We start from the raw sequence: 21,744 nt of genomic DNA on the forward strand, positions 1-21,744 counted from the left end.
CCTGATAATTACTAAAGAAGGATTAATAAGGAAAATGCCGTAGGACAAAGTAAAACGCTGTGTGAAGTTGGCGTCTCAGTTTGTCCCAAGGCATTTTCGTTGCTTTAATGGCCAGAACTATTTGTTTAAACTATCAAGAACTCTAGAACTATTGAAAATAAAGCCAAAACTTTTAATTATTTATGAGTTTCCACGAAATCAGACGCCAGCTTCGCACGCACACACACTTTCAACTTCTTTTTGTGCGAAGCGTGACCTCCTTTTCAGTTGTACCATGATTTCCGGCTCACTCTGTAGAGCACTTCCGGAAGAACTACGCTTTTGTTAGCGCGCTTTAACACAAAGATGGACCTCGCGTTATTCTTGCGTCGACTCTACGTCGCATAAAGCCGATACAGTTTGCATTAAAAGCCACTACAAAGTTAAATTAGTTTCCTAACGAGTTACTAAAAAATGCCATCCAACACTAGTAATACTTGCTAGTATAGGAATATTTACACATGTAAACGTTTCTCCGTAGTCCTGCGAAATAATCTCCGCGCGTGATCCTCTTGAGAATAACATTCTTTATTGTAGAATTTTTAATATACAAAACTTCATATAAAACTCGCGAGTTAATTTCAAAACGTAATGGCAAAGGCAACGAGGGAATAGAGAAATTTCGTCCAATCAGTAAATTGTGTCGGCAAATGAAAGGGTGATGTTCAAATAAAGACCTTCACGGTTCACGTCCTGGACTCAGCAGCACGAGTGCGCTGATGATGTTAACGTTACTCGCGAATAAACTCGAGAGACACAAACGCAAATAACAAAGCACAGCCGAATGAAATATTCTTACCGCGGACAGTATATCGCGATAATGACAAAGATAGACGATAAAAAAAGAGATTAATGCGCCAGAGAAATATACGACGGCAAATTTTTCGGCACAGTGGAAACGAATGATTTACGCGCTCGATTCCTCAATAAGTGTGAAATTTCTTTTCAAGTCTCTATAATTTATAGTACGAAATAAAGCCAAACGTTGTATAACTTGTGTAATAAAATAAAGCGACAATTAATTACAATTAAGATATATGTTAGAAAATGAGTTATGAGATCTAGGTGTGCTACAAATATTATTTTCTTTTTTACTTCAAAAAATGATGAAATAAATATGCAAATGAACGAATGAACGTGAACAGGCGAATAAGAAGAAAAATGTGCGTGATTACAATAAAGCGAAGATAGGATTCGATGAAATAAGAACCTTTAAAATTGTGTTCCAATTCCGTTAATGCTATGATTGTGCATACCGCGAAGTGAAGCTTTTACATTGCGATGGAGGTGGAGCAGCGAACTGGTTTATTTCATCCGTTCTATATATGTATATATATGCATTTGTATGTATATATATATATATATATATATATATATATATATTTCAACATATAGATTGTCTCTGAGCCCGCACGCGGCGCGTATCTTTCCACGCCCGCTGCATTCGTCATTTAATTCCGCAAAAATCAGCGCGCGGAAAGCGAAACGATCCGAACGTTTATTCAATCAAAATTTGTAACGTGTTTCGCGAAACGCTGTCCTGCGCTCGTGCGCATATTGGAGCGGTGGTATATGCGAACGTCGGCGTTTATTTTTTTATTTCTATTCGTTTTTCGGTTACGGTATTTGCCGGGCGAAGGATTAGTCGCCGGGGCTCGCGAAGATAGAACGATCCCGCGATATCATATCGATATTCCATTTCCTGCATTCGCATTACGTTCGAAAATATTACACTGCGTTGGGCAATATTCCTAATCCGGAAAAGATATTGCATTACGTTTATTCGGCTAATAAAAGTGCCATTGTTAAACCGCCACATTCCGCGAAATATCTTCGCTATTTGCCGTAAAAGTAAATCTTTGCGCCGCGAATAGCTAAATATTATTTTTTTTTCTCACACGTGGTTTTATATATTCGAGCGTAATTTAAATAGAATTTTTCACTCGGTTAATTAAACTGGCGATTTAAATATTCCTTTCTCTCTCTCTCTCTCTCTCTCTCTCTCTCTTTGCCTCTCGGTTATTGAAAAAAATGTATATATAAGTAGAATTATTTTTTCATAGAGAAACTTTCTCGCACGTCTTTGGCAAAGATCTTTTGTGGGATTGCCGACGTTGGCGCATTATTCAAAAGTAGGATTAGATACAGGTGGTACTATGTCCCGAAGCTGAACACTGTACGTGCGTCGCTGCGTATATACGCGGACTTCCCCAACAATCACAGTGTGTTGGAACGATAACGCTCGCGCGCGTTTGCAATCCAGTTTAAGCCGAGGAACCATAATATACTTGTAACTATATGCCGTTGCACGATGCCTTGGTCCTCGTTCATTCTTCTCCTACCATATAAGCGCGCCCCGTCCTACGTATGGCACGTACCCGCGGTAGCGACGCCTGATTTCCATAAAATTATTGCAGGTTTACTGCGCCATGGCTCTATATGGCTTGTAACCGCAATGTTGTCGCATTTTAGTTCGCCACCTTTTCTAACCCTATGTTAATACGTGCTTTCATAATGAGAGAAGAGCTGCGGAAACTCTAAATTAGAAAAATTATTTTTTTTCCCCCACATAAATATTCATTTCGCAAAAAGAGGTCAAATTATTTTACAAGAAAAAAATCGATCAAAAATATGGACAGAAAACAACTATGATTTATGCGCCCCAAAAATAATTAATACAGAACACAATATGGGATTCATGCTAGAATAATAAGATCAACTATTTTTAAAAAAGTATTAATCGAAAAACCGATTTTGTTAACGTTTTTATATTTTATTTGAGTCAAAAAGAAATCAAGAAAACTCGATGTTTTCAAGCTTTATCATATATGACTGACAGCCAAACGAGGCAAATGCATCGAGGTCAATTTTACTAAATTATTTGTCAGTTTTTACATCACTCGTTTAACGCGATGGACTGTTTTTTTTTTTTTTTTAGAAATTGATGTATTGAATTCTAATTAACATTGAATCAAGTATATCAAAATTAAAAATTTGCGCGCGCGATAAAGAATTTCCAATCAAAATACTTAAATACTTAAGAGAAAAATTAATTCTAAATTCGAAAAAAAATGTAAAACATATTTAGTAATAATGTAGAACATTCTGTGTATTTAATAATGTATGGAATATATACACAGATTCTTTATTATATTTAGTAATATTTTATTATAACATTTTTGTCATATATCTGATAAATATATATTTAATAATTTTTTTATATAACATATAATCCTCATCTTTATTTAGTATTTTTTTCTTTTCCACTTTTCATTTCCACAGTATTAAATCCAATTTATGTTAATCAATCTCAATCTTTATAGAGAGAAAAAGAGAAGAGAAAGAAAATTATTTTAAGCAGTGCATTACAAGCTATGTAAGATAAACCGCGCGTATCTTGAAATATATCAATATCCGAGCAAATTCCGACGGCAGATGTGGCGGAAACGAAATCACAACACCGCCCCGGTCATTTTAATCGGCATAGGACTTGTACGTATCGATATACACGGGACGGATAACGATAGATCGAAGTCTTTAATTCGACGCCGTGTGTATGCCGCGAGCGGGGAAGAGAAGAGAAGCGCGGCTAAGTTTAAATTAGTTCCGAAACATTCGGTGCACGCTTCGATGGTTAATGGTTCTACCATAGATCAATAAGATCCGCGGACGTGGCAGCGACGCGGATGCGACCGGAGAGTTGCAGTTGCAGCGCACTGCGCTGCGTTGCGCTGTCGCGCTTCGCCGCGGGGCATCCAGCTGCGAAACGCGCCGCGGCCGCTTGACCGGATACCCTCCTGCCTCCACATCCCGCACCCCTGCTCTGTTACATGCTCGATATACCTGTTTCGCGCGAACCCGAGCGACTCGAAGAGAAAGAGAGAAAAAGAAACATACACACCAAGTCATAATTTCTACCTTCGATAAAGGCAGGCGCACCTATGTATACGTAGCAACGGACGACCTTGTTACGGTACTCGCCGTGTAATCCGATATGTCCTTAAGGGATCCGATATACGTGCGATTAAGATTACAGGGCACGTGTGAGATGGATGGTATTAGAAATAGATTATCGTTCAGACGAATTTATATTACGATAACAGGTGACTCGTAAAGGAGATGCGTAGCCGGAACGGGGACAATCGACGGTATATTCCAGACTTACTACGCAGATATTATCGATTTCACATCTTTCCACCCCGGATGGATGTTATTCACGCAAACGTGCGCTCGAATAGATTTTAATCGATGAAGCTATTATGCCTAAAGCGGAACTGACCCGGCTTTAACGAGGTATTAATGTCGAAGATTTTCATCAAATGTATACGTTCCTTGCTCTTTTTATTTATACAAATGATGAAATTTCATAATTAATAACTTATTATAATTTTAATTTGTTACTGAAAGGAAAATAATGGCTATCGTTCAATAGTGCTGTATTGCAATGGATGGCGCGTTTAAGAAAGAATTTTAAGAAAATTATATGAAGTTACATTATATACAGTTAAGAAACTTTATGCTCAGCTTAAGTTAAAATATTTTCGATCTGATAATGTACTACGCAAAGCAGATCGATAAAGTATGCTTAATTCGCGAAGCTTAAGTGTTTAAAGAGAAAGAAAGAGAGATGTTATTATCTTCTTTGCCCGTCCGCAATAAGAATTTCCAAAGGAATTAGTATAGTATTAGTGAGAAGCGATTTGCTCGATCAGTTCTTGCCTGACTGCTATCTAGTCAATTAATCAGTCGATGAATGAAAGTAATAAAAAAACCATCTTATTGGCTACGAAATACTCGTTATTCAAAAGTGAAGAAATCACTATTGAATATTCATGTGCGTGATATACATAGACATTGAGCATTCGAAAAATAAAGCGATTGCATTAAGCAAGAAAAAACTTATTTAGAATATTTAAAAAGATTATATTTTTCTGAAATATTATTTTTGTGCATAAAAATAACCATAAACCAGAGACCATAGATTGAGACCACAGAATGTATACACTATGCTAATGAAAAAACAATCTACTTAATGTTTATGCGTATTGCAAGATGCATGATTGTGAGAAGAATCGAAGGAAACGAACGAATGAGATAAAAAAATGGGGGAAAAAGTGCCGATGTGCACGGGCCAAAGAAAACGGGCGGCGTATAAAAAAAAGAGAAAAAGAATATCTGCTTCATACTCTGGTTTATTAAAGAAAAGATAATCATCACTTACGTGACGTCTATTTAAAATCTTACAAAACTCTAATGTATTTGCGAAATTCATTCATTTATCCGAGATGTCTATCAAAAAATTTAGCCGATTCGTGCAAATTTATCTCGTATCAGGGAGCATTCCAATCCGATAATTACCGCCGGATATCGTCGCCACACAGGCCACCTAATATTAATTGACGCAATTATAAGCACACAATGTAATTCCGGCGATATTCATTCTTTGTATATACGTATATACGGAATTTTAAGATCGCTTGCAGAAGAGCAGCGGCAGCAGTAGCAGCAGCAGCAGCAATGGCAGCAATATCGAGAGGGCTCCAACCTGCTCGACCGGATCCGGGAAGCCGCTCTTGCTGCTGCTGCTGCAACGCGCGGCCGATTAATCGACCTTACCGGTTCCCGCGGTGTATTTTTCTCACCACCACAACCACCACGCGACGAGCGAGATATTATATTCTGCCGGGTACACACTTCGGCCGACGTAATTTAAATCGCAAACCCCCGCCCACTCCTTCTATTTCTGGCGGAGATATCGTGAATTCTTATTCAGCAGATGTCGTGTCTGACGCTGAGATAATGAAAATGGGCGCGATAAAAAAAAAGTCAGAGCTCTAACGAAATCATATACATAGACCAGACCTGAGTGAAAGATCAGTTGCTCCCTTCTCCTTCTCTTTTTCTTTATCCCTCCCTTCCCTTCCGCGTAACTATTTTCTGTGCAAGTAAGCGATTTATCGACATTTCATTTAATCTTACGTAAGAAATCGTAACTCGTGCGCTAGCTTAGAGTCGCTCCCATAAACGTTAGTGAAAATTAACTGTACTTTAATTCATTCTCCGTTTCTCTCTAGAGACAGAACTAAAAAGAGATAGCAAATTGATTAAATCTCGGTTAACTCTAAGTAATTTTTATGGGTACGATCCTTAGATGTGCTGGCAGTTAAAACATAAATTTAACACGGGACGTTTTATACTTATACACACATATACACATTATCTTTTTCTCTTTTTAATTCTTTCCATTTTTCTTCACAGATTTTTCAATAAATTAAAGAATTGATTATTTTTATTATTATTATGTTGAGAGTTGATAAACATTAATTTTATAACGCGCGCGCGCGCGCGTTATTATATATTCAATATTAAATAATTAAATCAATAATTTAATACGTTATTTCTATTAAATTAAAATTTACTTTTAATTGAATAATATGGTATCACACACTTATCTACTATTTATCTATTACTTATTCTTAGAACGATATTCATAGTCACAAATCATTATGAATTAATTCCGATATTTAATCTTGATATTTGAATTTAATCAACTGTATATAGATAAAATATAAATCTTGTTGCCAGAATCAAACTCGCACAAATTTAGTTATACATAAATACATTTCAATTATATAATATAAAATAATCATAATTTAATATATAAAAATAACTATAGATCAAAAACCAGAGATCATAGATCAAAAACCATAGACCAGAGACCATGGCGCAGGAACGCGACAATTAATATATATAAATAAATTTCAATTATATAATATTTAATATATATCATATATCTCTCTCTCTTTCTCTATGAAAAAAAAAAAAACGATTTAGTAGAGCAAACACAATAAAATTCGATTTATACATGAAATATTAGAAACATGATTCGAGGGCACTCAGTTCTATCTTCTTTGGGAGCTTCATTACATTTATAAAGAATATTTATATTCAAGTACTCTACTCTCTCCGCGAATTAATATCTAATAATTATATTATATATAAAACATGACAAGAACTGAAAATGTTTATCGCTTCACATATATACGCATAATAATAAATGCATTCGTAATTAAAGACAAAATCGTGAAAATTGGTTTTAATTATGCTCATATTCTCATCAGTAGCGTGTAAATCGAAAACGCTATAAATTTAATATAGAACCGATCTCCATTTGGTTCCGATTCCCGTCGTTGCCGTGTGGTTTAATTATTAGATTTGCCGCACAGACGATTATATAGAAACGTGAATTAAGGGAGAGTGCACTTAAAAATGATTAAAATAACAAAATTCTTTTTATTAAAAAAGGTAAATAATTTTCCAAATATTTTGAATTATATAAAATTATAATTTTTGAATATGTTTAAAAAAATACATAGAAATCAATGTCAAATATATAAAAATTGTCAAATCCTTCGAAACTTCTGTAAAATTTTCAAAAATTTTAAATACTTTTCGACCTATTTACCTTTTTCTCGGAAATCACTGATTCGATTGTTATTTTTTATTCGGAAATAAGTAAACTATGATTATTTGATTTAAAGAAATTTCAATTTTATCAAAAATTATAGAAATTATGATTAAAATTGTTAAAAGTTTTTATTCATTTAAATCAGAATAAAAATTGAGAAAGCGTCGTACTCAGCAGAAAACATCGTGCGCGCGATCAGATTGTAGCCAAACATTAGAAGAAATAAAAATATTTGAATATCTTAACTCAATGTTAAGTAAAGGGAACATAAAGTTTTGCTGCCGTATGATTTTGCAACTCTCTACCTTAACTAAGATTTCGCACATATACAAAATAATTGATTAACGGGTTTAATCCAACATTAGAAAATCGAGATGATCAAATTCGTATAAACGATGCAATAACCATTGCATTGCATATATATCACATAAGCGTTTAATTCGCTAGAATATCGCGCAAGTGCATTATTTCGTTACAAATCAATGCCGTTATCGGTGCCAAAATAATGGCGAGAACGAGCATATGATACTGAAATTTTAGCGAATTTCAAACCGCAACGAGAAACCATGATACGCCAGTTGGTTTACGAAATCAATACGATCGTCGACACAGTGGCCAGTAGTGCTGATTGAACCGTTGGGCAGTAAAAGCTGAGTATAATTTCGAACGCGAGTTCTGTCGCGCTACTATCAACGCGGTAATCATCGCGTATATCGTCCATCTTCCTTCTATTTGCTAACTGTTCGGGAGACCATATCGGGCCGCGATAATTGGCCCGAATGATCGCGCTACCGTCATTGTAAATATTAGGCTAACTTGTTTTACAACCTTCCTCGCGTGTAGCGAAATAGTTTCGAGTGCTAGAAAAATTGGCAGGGCATCTAAAGATAAAGATAAATGTGTCTCGAATGAATTCATAATTTATATTTCACACTCGATACTTTTATTTTCATTGAAAACAAACGTTGTTTGCACTCGTCTGAAAATGTGCTCGCGACGATTTATTTCATCAACGTTATTAATTAACGTAAAAATATCAAAACAATCTCTCTGTATTTAAATATGATAAATCACATATGCAGCGCTAGCACGTTCTACTGCGGCATGAAAAATTCAACCGCATTTCGGACCTGCTGAGCTTTAAAGCACTTTTACCGAAATCTTGCCTTATCCATATGGTAATGTTCACACTCTGCGACGAGATAACAAATTCGAAGCTGCAACTCCAGCTCTCTGCACATGCGCGAATGAGGCTTCGCGTTAGCACCAATCAGATATTCTAGACGCGTTTAATTGGTAATTGCTGCGATCTTAGGATATACGGTTAGTTTGTCGATTAAAGGATAACTATCTGTAATGATGCATTAGCCCTTGCCAGACGGTCGGCACTTGCATGAAAACGCGGCAAATATTTATTTTTAGTACAGACAAATTACGATCGTGATAAGAGGGGCATCATCAGCGTAGATCAAGATATTTGAAATTAAGACGCATGTCTATTTCAGGTCATATTTTGCTGTACGTAATTCCGAAGATCTCTATTAACATTGAAATGAAAAGTAAGGCGCATAAATAGTCTCCCCGTAGAGAAATAAGAATCTGACTTGTAAAAAAACTGTTTTCGCTTTTTTTTTTTTAAGTTTGATTTTTGGTTCTGAATTAATTTTTCTTTTATTTGAATACTGTACGTTCCTCTAAATATCTTCCGAATTTCTTTCTCAGATCAGAGACCAGAGACCAGACCAGAGACCATTTATATAATTTTATTTGATATGCTGTTAAATATACATATTTTCATGTAGTGCACTATATAATCTCCAAGTAAATTTTATTGTTTGTTTTTCATCCTTTTTAATTGTCGTCTGTGCCACGGAAGCTTTTGCCCGATGGAACGTGTGTGAGCCGTTCGTAATACCACGTGTTTCAGCCGTTAAACGTCAGGATGTTATCGAAAATAATTTCCCCGGGAAATTTCGTGCGGTGCGGGATGACGCGAAAAGCTTCGTCCAGTCACTCGTCCGTGGTGGTCGTGCGAGCAAAATTGACGCGCGCTCCTGCATTAAATGATAAAGCGCTTTTTTGCACTCTTTTTGATTTTGTTTTGACTGTAGCGGCATATTCATCCGCTATTTCCATCGATGTGCCAATGGTTGATTCACTCTTTCGAGTTGTACAGCTTTGTTGAACGGTAGTATTATATAAAGCGATTTAACCCATTGACTAGGAGTTTCTGTGGTAAATCAAGTTGGAAATTTTAAAGAAATATTTTAAGCCGATTTACCTGAACGCCGCGCAATATCGACTTTTATATTTTTCAATTATCTTTCTTTTAATGCAAAGTTCAACTACCGATATCGTAGTTGCATATACAATCCATTCTTTCAAATTTTACGGTGTAATTAATTCTTTTTTATAATACCGTCCTCAATTAAAACCGAATAGCGAAAATCATAATCGAGTGTATTTTCCTGTATTCATTCGCGTCTATGAAAGTTAAAAGGCCAATTGAAATGTACATTTTCTCGACTGTAATTAACGCTTCTCTCAGGACTTCCGTTGAATAAACCTTAGAGAAGCTTTGACATACAGCACTTCATCCGTAGATTTCTCTGTAATGTCGGGATAATTACTTTCGCTATTATATAGTCAACGTTATATATCGTAATGTCAGTTAGGATAATCATTTATAATCAGTTGAATTTACTTCGACGAATACTATAGCTTGGTAATTTTCGCGCTACAAACTTTTGCTACGCTATTGTTTGCGCAGCTGTTATCGTTACGACTTTCTAAAATAGCTTTCTTGAAAGATCTATATTTTACAATTTTCTTTTATGTTAAGTTTTCGCAGAGTTGTTTCGAGACATTACATAACGATAATATTTTATGTTTAAACTGATAGAGTTTGCCGAGACACTATATTGGTGAGCTGTGTAAATGCAATATTGTAAAACAGTGTTTTTCAATCACTGCTTTCTCGCAAACTCGACTTTACATTCTCTAGATTTTTTTTTAAATTCCCTTGAAGTTCTAAAGTACATATATCACTGTGTATCAATATTGTTTCTCTTTTATTCGCTTATTCTATATGTATTTTTATACTGTTTTATTTTCTTTATTACCTTTTAATAATCGTATTATTCGGAAAATGGGGAAAATTTTATGGTGAATAGCCAACTGGATGAATGATGATGACAACCATCCTATTTAGAAAATGTTAACGCGCGTCGGTGTTACCGGGTCAGGAAGTTTTACGGGGAAGAGAGATCCTCTCTCTTCGAATACTACACACCTGCGCGTCAACTAAAGTTTGTTGCATTAAACGTGAAAAATTATAATGCCAGAAAACTTTGACATCAGACAAAAGTGTGAGTCTTGATTATATTAAAACTCCCGCCGAATTTTTTGAATAATGAATTCGAATATTCGATAAGAAAATGATGAAAACTCTCGAAACTTTTGTAATTGTAGAATGTCGCCGTTTCGATCGCATATAAAGTTATCAATTTCTGAGAAAAAAATATCAATTTCCGAGAGAAATATCTTATATCAATACTATATTTTATTGCACAGAGTCACTTGATATTACGCTCTAGGATCTTTCGTATTACAATTCGAGAACATTTTGGAGGTAGAATCTAACGTAGAAAGCGGACAAAGGAGGAAGGATCTTTTGGCAGTAAAGGCACACGAGAAGAGCCATAATGGATTTACTCGATGTGGCGGAACAATACATCGCAAACAATATTAATTAACTCTTGCGTTGTCCGCCCCGCTACAGTCATAATTAATTTTAATTGCACGAGTCAAGAAACGAACATTATGCTGCAAACCGTCGCGTTTAATTATAATTCGTTAACAAGGAATATAATTCTACGGCGCGCATTTTAACCGACCAAAATTTCGCGAAAATTAGTCTACAACTATATTCGCGAGACAACATAACGCGATGTAAAAAAAAATAGCGAAAAAAATCGTTTGTGATAATAATGAAGAAATTAACGTTTGCTTAATAATGTAAATCTAAATGTATTTGCGATTGATGAATATATACTTGCGCTGGAGAATAATGTATACAGAGTTAATATTATAATTTCACGACTGTGATAAACCCACTCTACGACGTATCGTTTCGAGGGTCGGCGCTCTACATTGTCAAATATTTTAACGTAAAACATCCTTCTTAAGCATGGGGTCGGTTTTGTTCATTAATACAGGTTGAATTTTACAAATACGATCCCGGCGTCGAGAACCCAAAGTTTGCGCGGCAGAGAGTTTCACCCCCTTCCGGATGCATAATTTATGCGGGTACTCGGCTTTCCGCGTTGCAAGACTAGAACATTTTATGTTTCAAAGAGCATAAAAATGGCTGAAGACTTAAAAAATTCTCGTCGTATTGCTCGACGTCTGTAATTTTATATGTCGAAGTTAAGATTGTCGTTTTTTGTTTTCGTTTTTTTAAGAAAAATCACGTACGAGATACGAGAAAAAGGTTATGCAGCAACGTTTGTAACTTGAATACTAAAAATTTGTAACTCAAATACTAGAAAAAAAGCGGTATTGCGAGCGAAAAACTTTTCTGCTAAGAATAACATTGCATGGCAAACAGAACTTCCTCCGACTAACGTAGAGAATATCTTTGAATATTGAGAAATAAATAGTAAATATATCACATCGAATCTCTTTCTCGATTCGATATTTGCGGTAAATAGAGATTGTCGATAATATAACATCAAAATAAAAGACAAAAACTTTTCGATTTCTTGCATCATAATGACGCCTCGTCTTAAATATTAATCGCGTGTTGCTTGTGCATCAATAAATTGATTAAATCGTAGACTTGGCGTTATAATCAAGATAGCTTTAACATAAGGCCATTAATCCTCTACTCGGGAACGTGTGGCGTTAGTTGTTTCGGTAAACTCTCCCCCTCTCTCACACTCTCTTTCTCTCTCTCTCTCTCTCAGTTGGCTCTGTAACTAGACAAACGGCACGATGATAACATCGCGCGCGGTTACCGGCCTTTATTGCAATACGTAGTAAATCACACATGGCCTAACTAACAGTGCGGGATTGTCTTTACACGCGATGCGATTACGCTGCAAATTTCGCTCGAACTCGTTCGGTCTCGCGGTACCGGTAGCGGAAACCAAGTGTAGGAAAAAAAGGGGGGGATAAATAAAAGAGAGGGAGAGAGAGAGATAGAGAGAGGAGAGCGAGAAAAACACATCGTCCGCCCGATAACTCGGGCGCGCGCCGTAGCTGCGAAAATATCGAAAACGTAATCCGACGGGTTTTCCGAAGCTCTGATATATTCGGCCGCTCGCGAGAACGACCGGCCGCTCGTTCGCGGCCTTGCAAAAGCTTGTGTGTTTACTGTCGACGGGGTTGCGCGGATTTGGTCTCCCGACACGAAATAATCGTGTAATCAGCGGGCGCGCGGCTTTATCTACTCTGGCATATCGGCATTTGGTCGGCCGTTGGCCGGTGATTCCGGTATTCGAATCGAGCCGCAAACGGCCAAAACGATAACATCCCACGGACATGGCTTGTGAGGGTCCGCGCGAGTCTATCGCGATGATAAATCGCGGGAGAGCGCCGAGCGCCGCCAATAATAAACAGCGAGAGCCTTTCACGTAAGACGACGTAGAGCGCCGTGCACGTTAATACATGGGCACATGTGAGGCCACTCTAGCTTAGGTTAGGCTGTGTAATAGTCGGGCCATAATTTCCTCCGAAATTAGCAACGGTTAGGCCTACAAACGGCCGCTAGGCAAGCGAACGCCTGCCGGACGAGCCAGTCGTGACATTAATCGCGTCTGTAAATTTCGCGAAAGCATGGCCGGGCATAGCTGCGCACTTGGATGGAACTCGTGGTGAGCTTCGTCAAGGCGAGGGATGAATGGAATGAGCAGGAAGAGGAGAAAGTTAGTGTACAACGGCGAGCAAACGGTATTAATTCGGCATTCGTTCGATCGGCATGCCGGATTCAATTATCGAAGAAATTCGATAATATCCGCGAAACAACTTTGGATTTTCATTATCCTTTGCCGTAATTATACGAAGTAATGCGAAAAGAAATTCGAAAGATATTTAGGGACGTACAAAATTCAAATAAAAGAAAAATATTAATTCAGAATTAAAAATCAATCTTAAGAAAAAAAGCGAAAACAGCTTTTTTTTTACAAGTCAGATTCTTATTTCTCTACAAGAAGACTGTGCGTCTTACTTTTCATTTCAATGTTAATAGAGATCTTCGGAATTATGTACAGTAAAATGTGACTTGAAATAGACATGCGTCTCTATTTCGAATATCCTTATTTATGCTAGGTGTGTGAATGCGCATGAAAAATCGTAATATTAACGACTGAAACAATAATCACTTTATCCGTAGAAAAAGATATCATTCGTCGCAAAATCATGATTACGCGGTGATACTTATTATTTTAATTTTAAATCTTTATATTTCAATAAACATTACTGCAGAGCTAATCCTTATCGAACGTTCGTATTATCCTTCCGCTCATCTTAATCATACATGATTCATTTTTTTTATCGTTTACCCGGCATTAAAGCGTGCATTCCACATTTTCTGGTCCGGAGCGGCGGGAATACACGGATAAATGCCCTCTGGGCTAGAGATTTCGAAGCGCTCGCGCGTCCAGTTTTATTACGAAGCGTATTGAGAATCGTATCAGGATATCCCGTAGCGGTTTTCTCCGGTAAGATGAATAGATTCACAACTAATAATTTCCCGTGGGCATCCACGCACTCTCTACCCCGGCACCCCCGTACGGACAACTCGCGCGATGGACAATAGCTCTGAAAGTGGAGTTACGGGATGTAGAATAAGCGAGGCGACGAGGCGGAGAGAAAACGTTAGAGTAGTGGTAGCAGTAACAGAAAGTGTGAGAGAGAGAGAGAAAGAGGAAAAGAGGAGAGGTGTTGAAGAAATGTGCGGGGGCAGGGAATTGCGCGAGTAAATGCCCTATCCCGTTGTTGGAGCTGTTTAATTACTAGTTATCAGTTGAAAGGCAAACGAAGGGATGCGCGAGAACGAATGCGCGCGCGAAGGCAGGAAAGAAGAAGAGAGAGGCGAAATCGGATTATGGCGAGAGCTCTGCAGCGAGGCATTCGACTGTGGTGACTCTGAATTTCTCGTGGAATTACACCGTTCCTCTTGCTCTCTCGCGCGTTTTCTTTCCCCCTTCTCTCCCGATGCGATTCCCCTAATGAAGGCCGATAAGGCTACGATAGATTCAGCAATATTGGCGGCTTTAGATAGAACGAGCGTCTCCGAGAGAACGAGATAGCTTGTACATTAAGTCGTAAAATCGAAAAAGGTCTGCATTTATTAAATGTTTCCTTCGATTTTATCTCGCTGCCCAGATTCCTCAGATTTTTCAAGACTAATCGGGATAATTACGGTGAATTGTTATCGTTCACGCGAGACAATATATATATGTTTTATACGTTTACCGCATTTCATCGTACATTACTTATAAATAGAATAAGGGGGCAATAATAAGGTAATATAAAAGTAATATTAAAATCCTGTCTTGTGGAAACTTTTGCGGTATCTCGGAAGGGGAATTTCCGCGGCAATACGACAGAAAGTCTTGGAACTTTGGAGTTGTGGGGAAGACGAAGGGGCCAAGAAGAGAGAAAGAGAAGGAGAAAGAGAGATGCTATCAGAGTGAAAGTGTACAGAATATAATAATTTAAACAATTGCGTGAGAATCGCAGCAAATAGACGTCACGTGTTTGAGAACAATTATTAGATGCGCTGCTTAATATTAATTTTGGAATTATATGCGACCAAGACAACTCTTCGTTGCTCAACTTAGTGGAAATTATTTCGGAAAATCCTGCTGTTTTATTCATTTCTGTCGTAAACTTTTCGATACCCGAGGCGCAGCAAGCGGAATGCGAATAAAGGAACAAGCGAATTCTAAGAGTGCATTCTACCGAATATTTAATTAACCCCTCTCGATACCATTTTCTTTTCGCAAAAAAGAGTACGATACATTTATTTTTATTTCCATTCCATTAGTTTCTTTAAAAGGATTTTTAATATGCTTCAATCTTTTTTAGTTTTTTTTTCCAATTTAATTTAATTCAATATAAATTATTATACTTTAAACATATTAAGACAACTACTGAGACATATAATAGAAGATTTATCGTTTGCCTTTACTCTGTTATGATTAAAATAGGATTTTTGTAAATACATTTTTAGCAAAAGGCGCGCGTGAATTTCGATAACGCAGCATTCATTTTATTTCATTGTGAGCATTACAAAAAAATGTCCAACGGCAAATATCACGAGAGCGAATAAAAAATCAAATATAAATATGCTTTGCACCGTTTCGATACAACTATGTAGATCATTCATCGTCTATTGCCTACGGCGACTCATAAACCGATAACAGATTTTCAACACATCATCTCGAATTCGTCATCAAAAAGTGTCGTATTTTCATTCAATATTGCATTTAATCCCTTTCTAAAAGAGACATGTTAAGACGCCGATAAGGTATTATAATATGTTATTTACAACATATTACTATTTTAATATTTTTAACATATTATTATTTTAAAATTTAATTAGTAAATTAACGCGTTAATCAGCTGATTTCTGTAAAAAAATATATTATTTTATATATAATAAAATAATAATAATTAATAAAGTGTTAATTTGTTAATTAAATTTTAAAATAATATGTTAAAAATATTAAAATAGTAATAAGTTGTAAATAATATGTTATAATACTTTAACTTTAGATATTTAATTATACGAAAAGGTGCTTATGTGCCTATGAAATTTTTCACAATATTTAGATAATATAAATATTAAATAAATAAAATAATAGACTCACCGGTCGATGCATCGCCATCTCGCCATCTATCCCGCGATGTTAAAAGGTATCCGCAACACTTATCACAAATTGCGCGATATATGTGTTTGGAGAAACGTCTCACGACAAACACTCGAACTCGCGAAGCAACGAACGACAATTTTAAATAATCGCGGATGCCCGACCGCGTAATCCAATGGGTAGATCGAGACGTTCGTTCGTTGCTAGATTCGACACTCGCGGCTCATCACACGCGGCAGATACCCGGCGATATTTATTATAAATTTCGCGAAATACGTGTTTGGAGAAACGTCTCACGACAAACACTCGAACTCGCGAAGCGACGAACGCCGATTTTAAATAATCGCGGATGCCCGACCGCGTAATCCAATGGGTAGATCGAGACGTTCGTTCGTCGCTAAATTCGACACTCGCGGTTCGTCACACGCGGCAAGTACCCGGCGATATTTATTATAAATTTCGCGAAATACGTGTTTGGAGAAACGTCTCACGACAAACACTCGAACTCGCGAAGCGACGAACGCCGATTTTAAATAATCGCGGATGCCCGACCGCGTAATCCAATGGGTAGATCGAGACGTTCGTTCGTCGCTAAATTCGACACTCGCGGTTCGTCACACGCGGCAGGTACCCGGCGATATTTATTATAAATTTCGCGAAATACGTGTTTGGAGAAACGTCTCACGACAAACACTCGAACTCGCGAAGCGACGAACGCCGATTTTAAATAATCGCGGATGCCCGACCGCGTAATCCAATGGGTAGATCGAGACGTTCGTTCGTCGCTAATAGATTCGACATTCCCGACTCGTCACACGCGACGTTCGAAGGTACAAGGTACCTGTGACACTTATCTCATATTGCACTCGTGACTCGACATCTGCAATGTTAAAAGATATTCGAGACATCAGACTATGCAAAACATGCAAAATACATATGTATTTTGCAATAATTATTCGTCATTAATATTTTTAAAACAGATTGATAATTTTTGTATAAAATAAAAACCTTTTTCAACGTTACGAATTTTTCTGATGGTAAAGCCATGGTAAAAGCGCGAAATCAAACACAAGACAAATGAGAGGCATTTACTCCAGCAATAATTAATTAACATTATGCGCACTGATATGTTTCGATCGTGTAAATATTGCCTGATTTTGTCGCGCGTGCATGATGCTTATTAATGTTTAACAGTTATACCGAATTTCTGTTGGTCACGAGATCGAAAAATACGTGTCTGATACATATTCTCACTTACCTATTTCGCGTTGCGAAAAAAGATTACGTGTGTCCATAATCGGCGAAATCGGCAGATCGAAATGTTTCTCCTAGAATTTTCTGAAACAAAGTACAAATGCAAATATATTAAATGAATAATTCATTACTTCATATAATTCTGCAAATGTTATATGCAAATATTATATATTAAAAATGCTTTCTTACATTTCTATCGCGCGAATTTACGTGATTTATTTACAATATATTTTTATTTTTATTTTTATAATATATTATTATTTTAAAATTTAGTTAGCAAATTTTTACTTTATTAATATTTTTTGACAAATATCAGCTGATTAAAGCGTCAATTTGCTAATTAATTTTTAAAATAATAAATTGGTATAAAAATTTAAGTAATAATGTTTTAAATAATATGTTATAATTCTTTAAACTCGATTAATATTTTTGACAGTTATCAGCTGATTTCTGTCAAAAAATATTAATCGCAGATAAGGCATTATAACATATTATTTACAACATATTACTATTTTACATTTTATAACCTATTATTAGTTTAAAATTTAATTAGCAAATTAACACTTTATTAATATTATTTGACGCAGAAATCAGCTGATTAAAGCGTTAATTGCAATTAAATTTTAAAATAATATATATTGTAAAAATTAAAATAGTAATGTGTTTTAAATAATACGTTTTAATGCTTTATCTCTGCGATTAATATTTTTTGACAGAAATCAGCTGATAACTGTCAAAAATATTAATCGAGTTTAAGAAATTATAACATATGATTTAAAACATATTATCATTTTAAATTTCATACTATTACTTTAATAGCTGATTTCTGTCAAAAAATATTAATCAAGTTTAAACAAACTTTATATAATAATATCATTCTTTTTTATATAAAATCGAGAAATAATGCGCGCGTAGCGCGCTTGTGTCTAGTGTTAAAAATTTTAGCTTTTACGACAAATTTATATTAAAAACACTTGTGTATAAATATGTAGGAGAGAGAGAAATTTATATATATATATATATTTCTCTTACGTGATTATTAATTTCTAATTATTATATAATGTAATATATATATATATATATATATATATATATATCTTTCTGAAAAATTTGATCCGCAGTTTGAAATGTGAATTGTGCAAAAAAATATTATATTTCATGAGAGTTTAACTTTCGCATTATTTATTATCGCGAAATCACATTTGCGTATCTATTAATTAAATCGATATTCTCTCTGGTATTACATATATTATTATTACGGAAATGGATCGTGCACAATGTCTAAATTTCAACCATTCGGATAGACTCATTATACACAGAGTTCTCATCGAACCATTATTTCAATGATTTTACAAAAATTGAGTAATATTTAGTAATTAATATTAAAGGATTTTGATATATTTTGTTTGTGTGCGGTTTGCTTGAAATCTCAATATATTTTATAATAGATATCTTAAAAGTTTCCAATCATAGACGAAAGACTAAACCAGACCATAAACCAGAGACCAGAGACCACAGACCATAGATCAAAAACCATAAACCATAGATCATAGACTAGAGATCGTAGACCATAGACCAAAGACCAGAGACAATAAACCAAGGACCAAAAAGTACAGACCAGAGACCATAAAGCAATAAAACCAAATAGTCAAAATATAATTATATATAGCAGACAAAATATAATTGAAGAAATTATATTTTATTTGTTAATATTTCGTAAAAATTATAAAACTTTTGTATAAAAGGTTGTGTGATTTCTATTTTCACGGCTCAATATTTTATCGCACTAAGCAATCGATTGATAAGCTATTCTATGATTTAATGTATTCTTTTTGTGCGGCACGGAAACACATTTAAAATGAATATTTTTTCGTATTTAAATATTCTGTTGATCATTACTCGCGCGTCGATTCTCCGGTTGCGCCATTAATCATGGATTTGCATAATTTTAATTAAAAAGCATGCGTTTGCGAGCGATCGAGAAACAAATTTCATTAAATTCTTCGCCAGTCACTGATTAACTAGCTGTTCGCATTAGGTTGGGTTTACATTAGCGATAGCGATTCATATTTATCGGGGAGTAAAAGTCACGCTTTCGACAGTTTGCTGTCCTTGGAATATTTGCACACTCCCAAAACGTGTTAAACATACGTACATTTCGTCTAATGAAATATTTAGCAGCATAAATTATTTTACTTGTTTAGATTTTATTTGCAAAAAATGCGAGAAAGACGAAAGATCACAAATCATAGACCAGAGACCATGGCGCAGGAACGCGACAATTAAAAAGAATATGTACACTATCCTATTAATGAAAAAGAAACAATCTATTTAGAGATTCGAGAAGTGTGACATTATATGCGTATCGCGAGATGCATGCGTAACATATTGATCCGCGAGAAGGATCGAGGGAAACGAACGAGTGAGATGATGGGAGAAAAAGTGCCTATATGCGAAAGAAGGAAACAGGCGGTGCACAAAAAAAAAGAGAAAAAGTGAAGAGGGAAGGAGGATAAATTGCACGGACGACGCGGATTTATTCGAGCGCGATACGTTACCGTGATACGTGTGTGATGCGACTTGGCGTGAATCGACGAGCTCGCGATACTTTTGAGCGACGACGTCACTTTCGCTCGACAGACAATGCGAATTCCCGCGATTTGACGAGAGAATCAGCGAGGGATATGGTAATAGCGAGGGATATGATGGCAGCGGCGACGGTGGTTGAAAATCACCGGGGAGAGAGAGAGAGAGAAGGAGACTTTCTCTTTTCGACAGAAGGAGCGAGAGGAATGATCCTTTCTCACGGTAGAATAAGCTCGCTCTAATTCGCCGATGGTAGTTATCAAGCTAGCTGGCTTCTGACAGTTTACCCGAATACGCGACGAATTTAAAATAAAACCGCGCCGCGATGAATTCCATATCCGCGTTTCGATGCGATGCCGTAAGCGACTGACATATTCCGCTGCAGTTGATATCGTTTTTTCGATCTCTTCTATTGTCTACAATTTGGAGAATAGCTCCCCTTCATTCTCTTTCTCTCTTTTATTCGTCTAATGATTAGATATCATTTTTACTTCTACCACAATGTATTTCAGTGACAAATTTTTTATAATCCATTCAATTTTCCCCGAATAAAAATATCCAGTTAGAAGAAACAAGAAAAGTTAGAAGTTACGAGAGGGAAATGCCAACATCGCGGAAAACATTCGCAATACGCAAAGCGCAACATTTAATGGTCATATTTTTCTTTTTTTGCTTTCAGGTGATTTTTCGCTACACATATATCCGGTGGAACTCGAGGACGACGGTACCTATCAATGTCAGGCTTCGCCGACAAACGACGGACAGCCGGCTTTACGATCGAGATTTGCCAGGCTGAGTGTGCTGGTGCCGCCGCAAAAGCCGAAAATAGTGCAAGGAGACTTCCTCGTTACCACTGAGGATCGCGAGTTAGTGATCGAGTGCACAAGCGTCGCCGGGAAACCGCCGGCCGAGGTGAGAAACCTTTCGTCTTTGCGCATCTTCTGGCATCTTTGTCAACATATATATTGACAGGATTACCCGGAGATTAAATCCGGATTAATCGCCGTGAAAGCAATCCCCGGCGATTGCATCCGGAAACTTCGCGGATATCTCTCGGCGATGGACAGTACACCCGCCCCAAGGATTATGTCCGATCGATATTATGTCGAAGCGTGCCTCTCGTTTGCACGCGTTCCAAGATGTTTCTATGTCGCACACGTAGATTATATTGCACAAATCGAGATATTATTAATCATAATTCAAATTTTAAAAAATAAAGATAAAAGATTCTCGGTTTATACATATATTTCTTTAATAATTAATTTTATTTTATGCCATAGCGTATATATCTAAGGTTTAACGTTACTAACTGAATTATAGTCACGGATCTGTCGTAAAAAAAAAAGGATGAACATATCAAATTCTTTTGCTCGTGTCAGATCGTTACGCGGAAAATACCGGTATATATATCTCACAGTAAATTTTCTATAACAAATTATATATCAAATCGATGAAGCGTGATTCGAAGCTATTCTTGTCGCGTGAAAATAAACAGATCGCCGAGTAGCTGAATAATGT

The 21,744-nt window shown here is 36.3% G+C and overlaps 1 protein-coding gene across 4 annotated transcripts in view; it reads left to right on the top strand.

Annotated features, from left to right (window-relative positions):
* LOC145939671 (irregular chiasm C-roughest protein) overlaps window positions 1–21,744 on the top strand; it is a 201,450-nt gene that overhangs the window by 148,366 nt on the left and 31,340 nt on the right. For all 4 annotated transcript variants that reach the window (XM_083044154.1, XM_083044151.1, XM_083044152.1 and 1 more), the window contains one exon: window positions 20,906–21,138. In XM_083044154.1, the coding sequence (XP_082900280.1) occupies window positions 20,906–21,138 (233 nt within the window). The remainder of the gene's footprint in view (window positions 1–20,905; window positions 21,139–21,744) is intronic.

This window comes from Prenolepis imparis, unplaced genomic scaffold (assembly GCF_030444845.1).
Source record: "Prenolepis imparis isolate NDT839.2.m4 unplaced genomic scaffold, iyPreImpa1.0 SCAF_8, whole genome shotgun sequence".
Classification (NCBI taxonomy): Eukaryota; Metazoa; Arthropoda; class Insecta; order Hymenoptera; family Formicidae; genus Prenolepis; species Prenolepis imparis.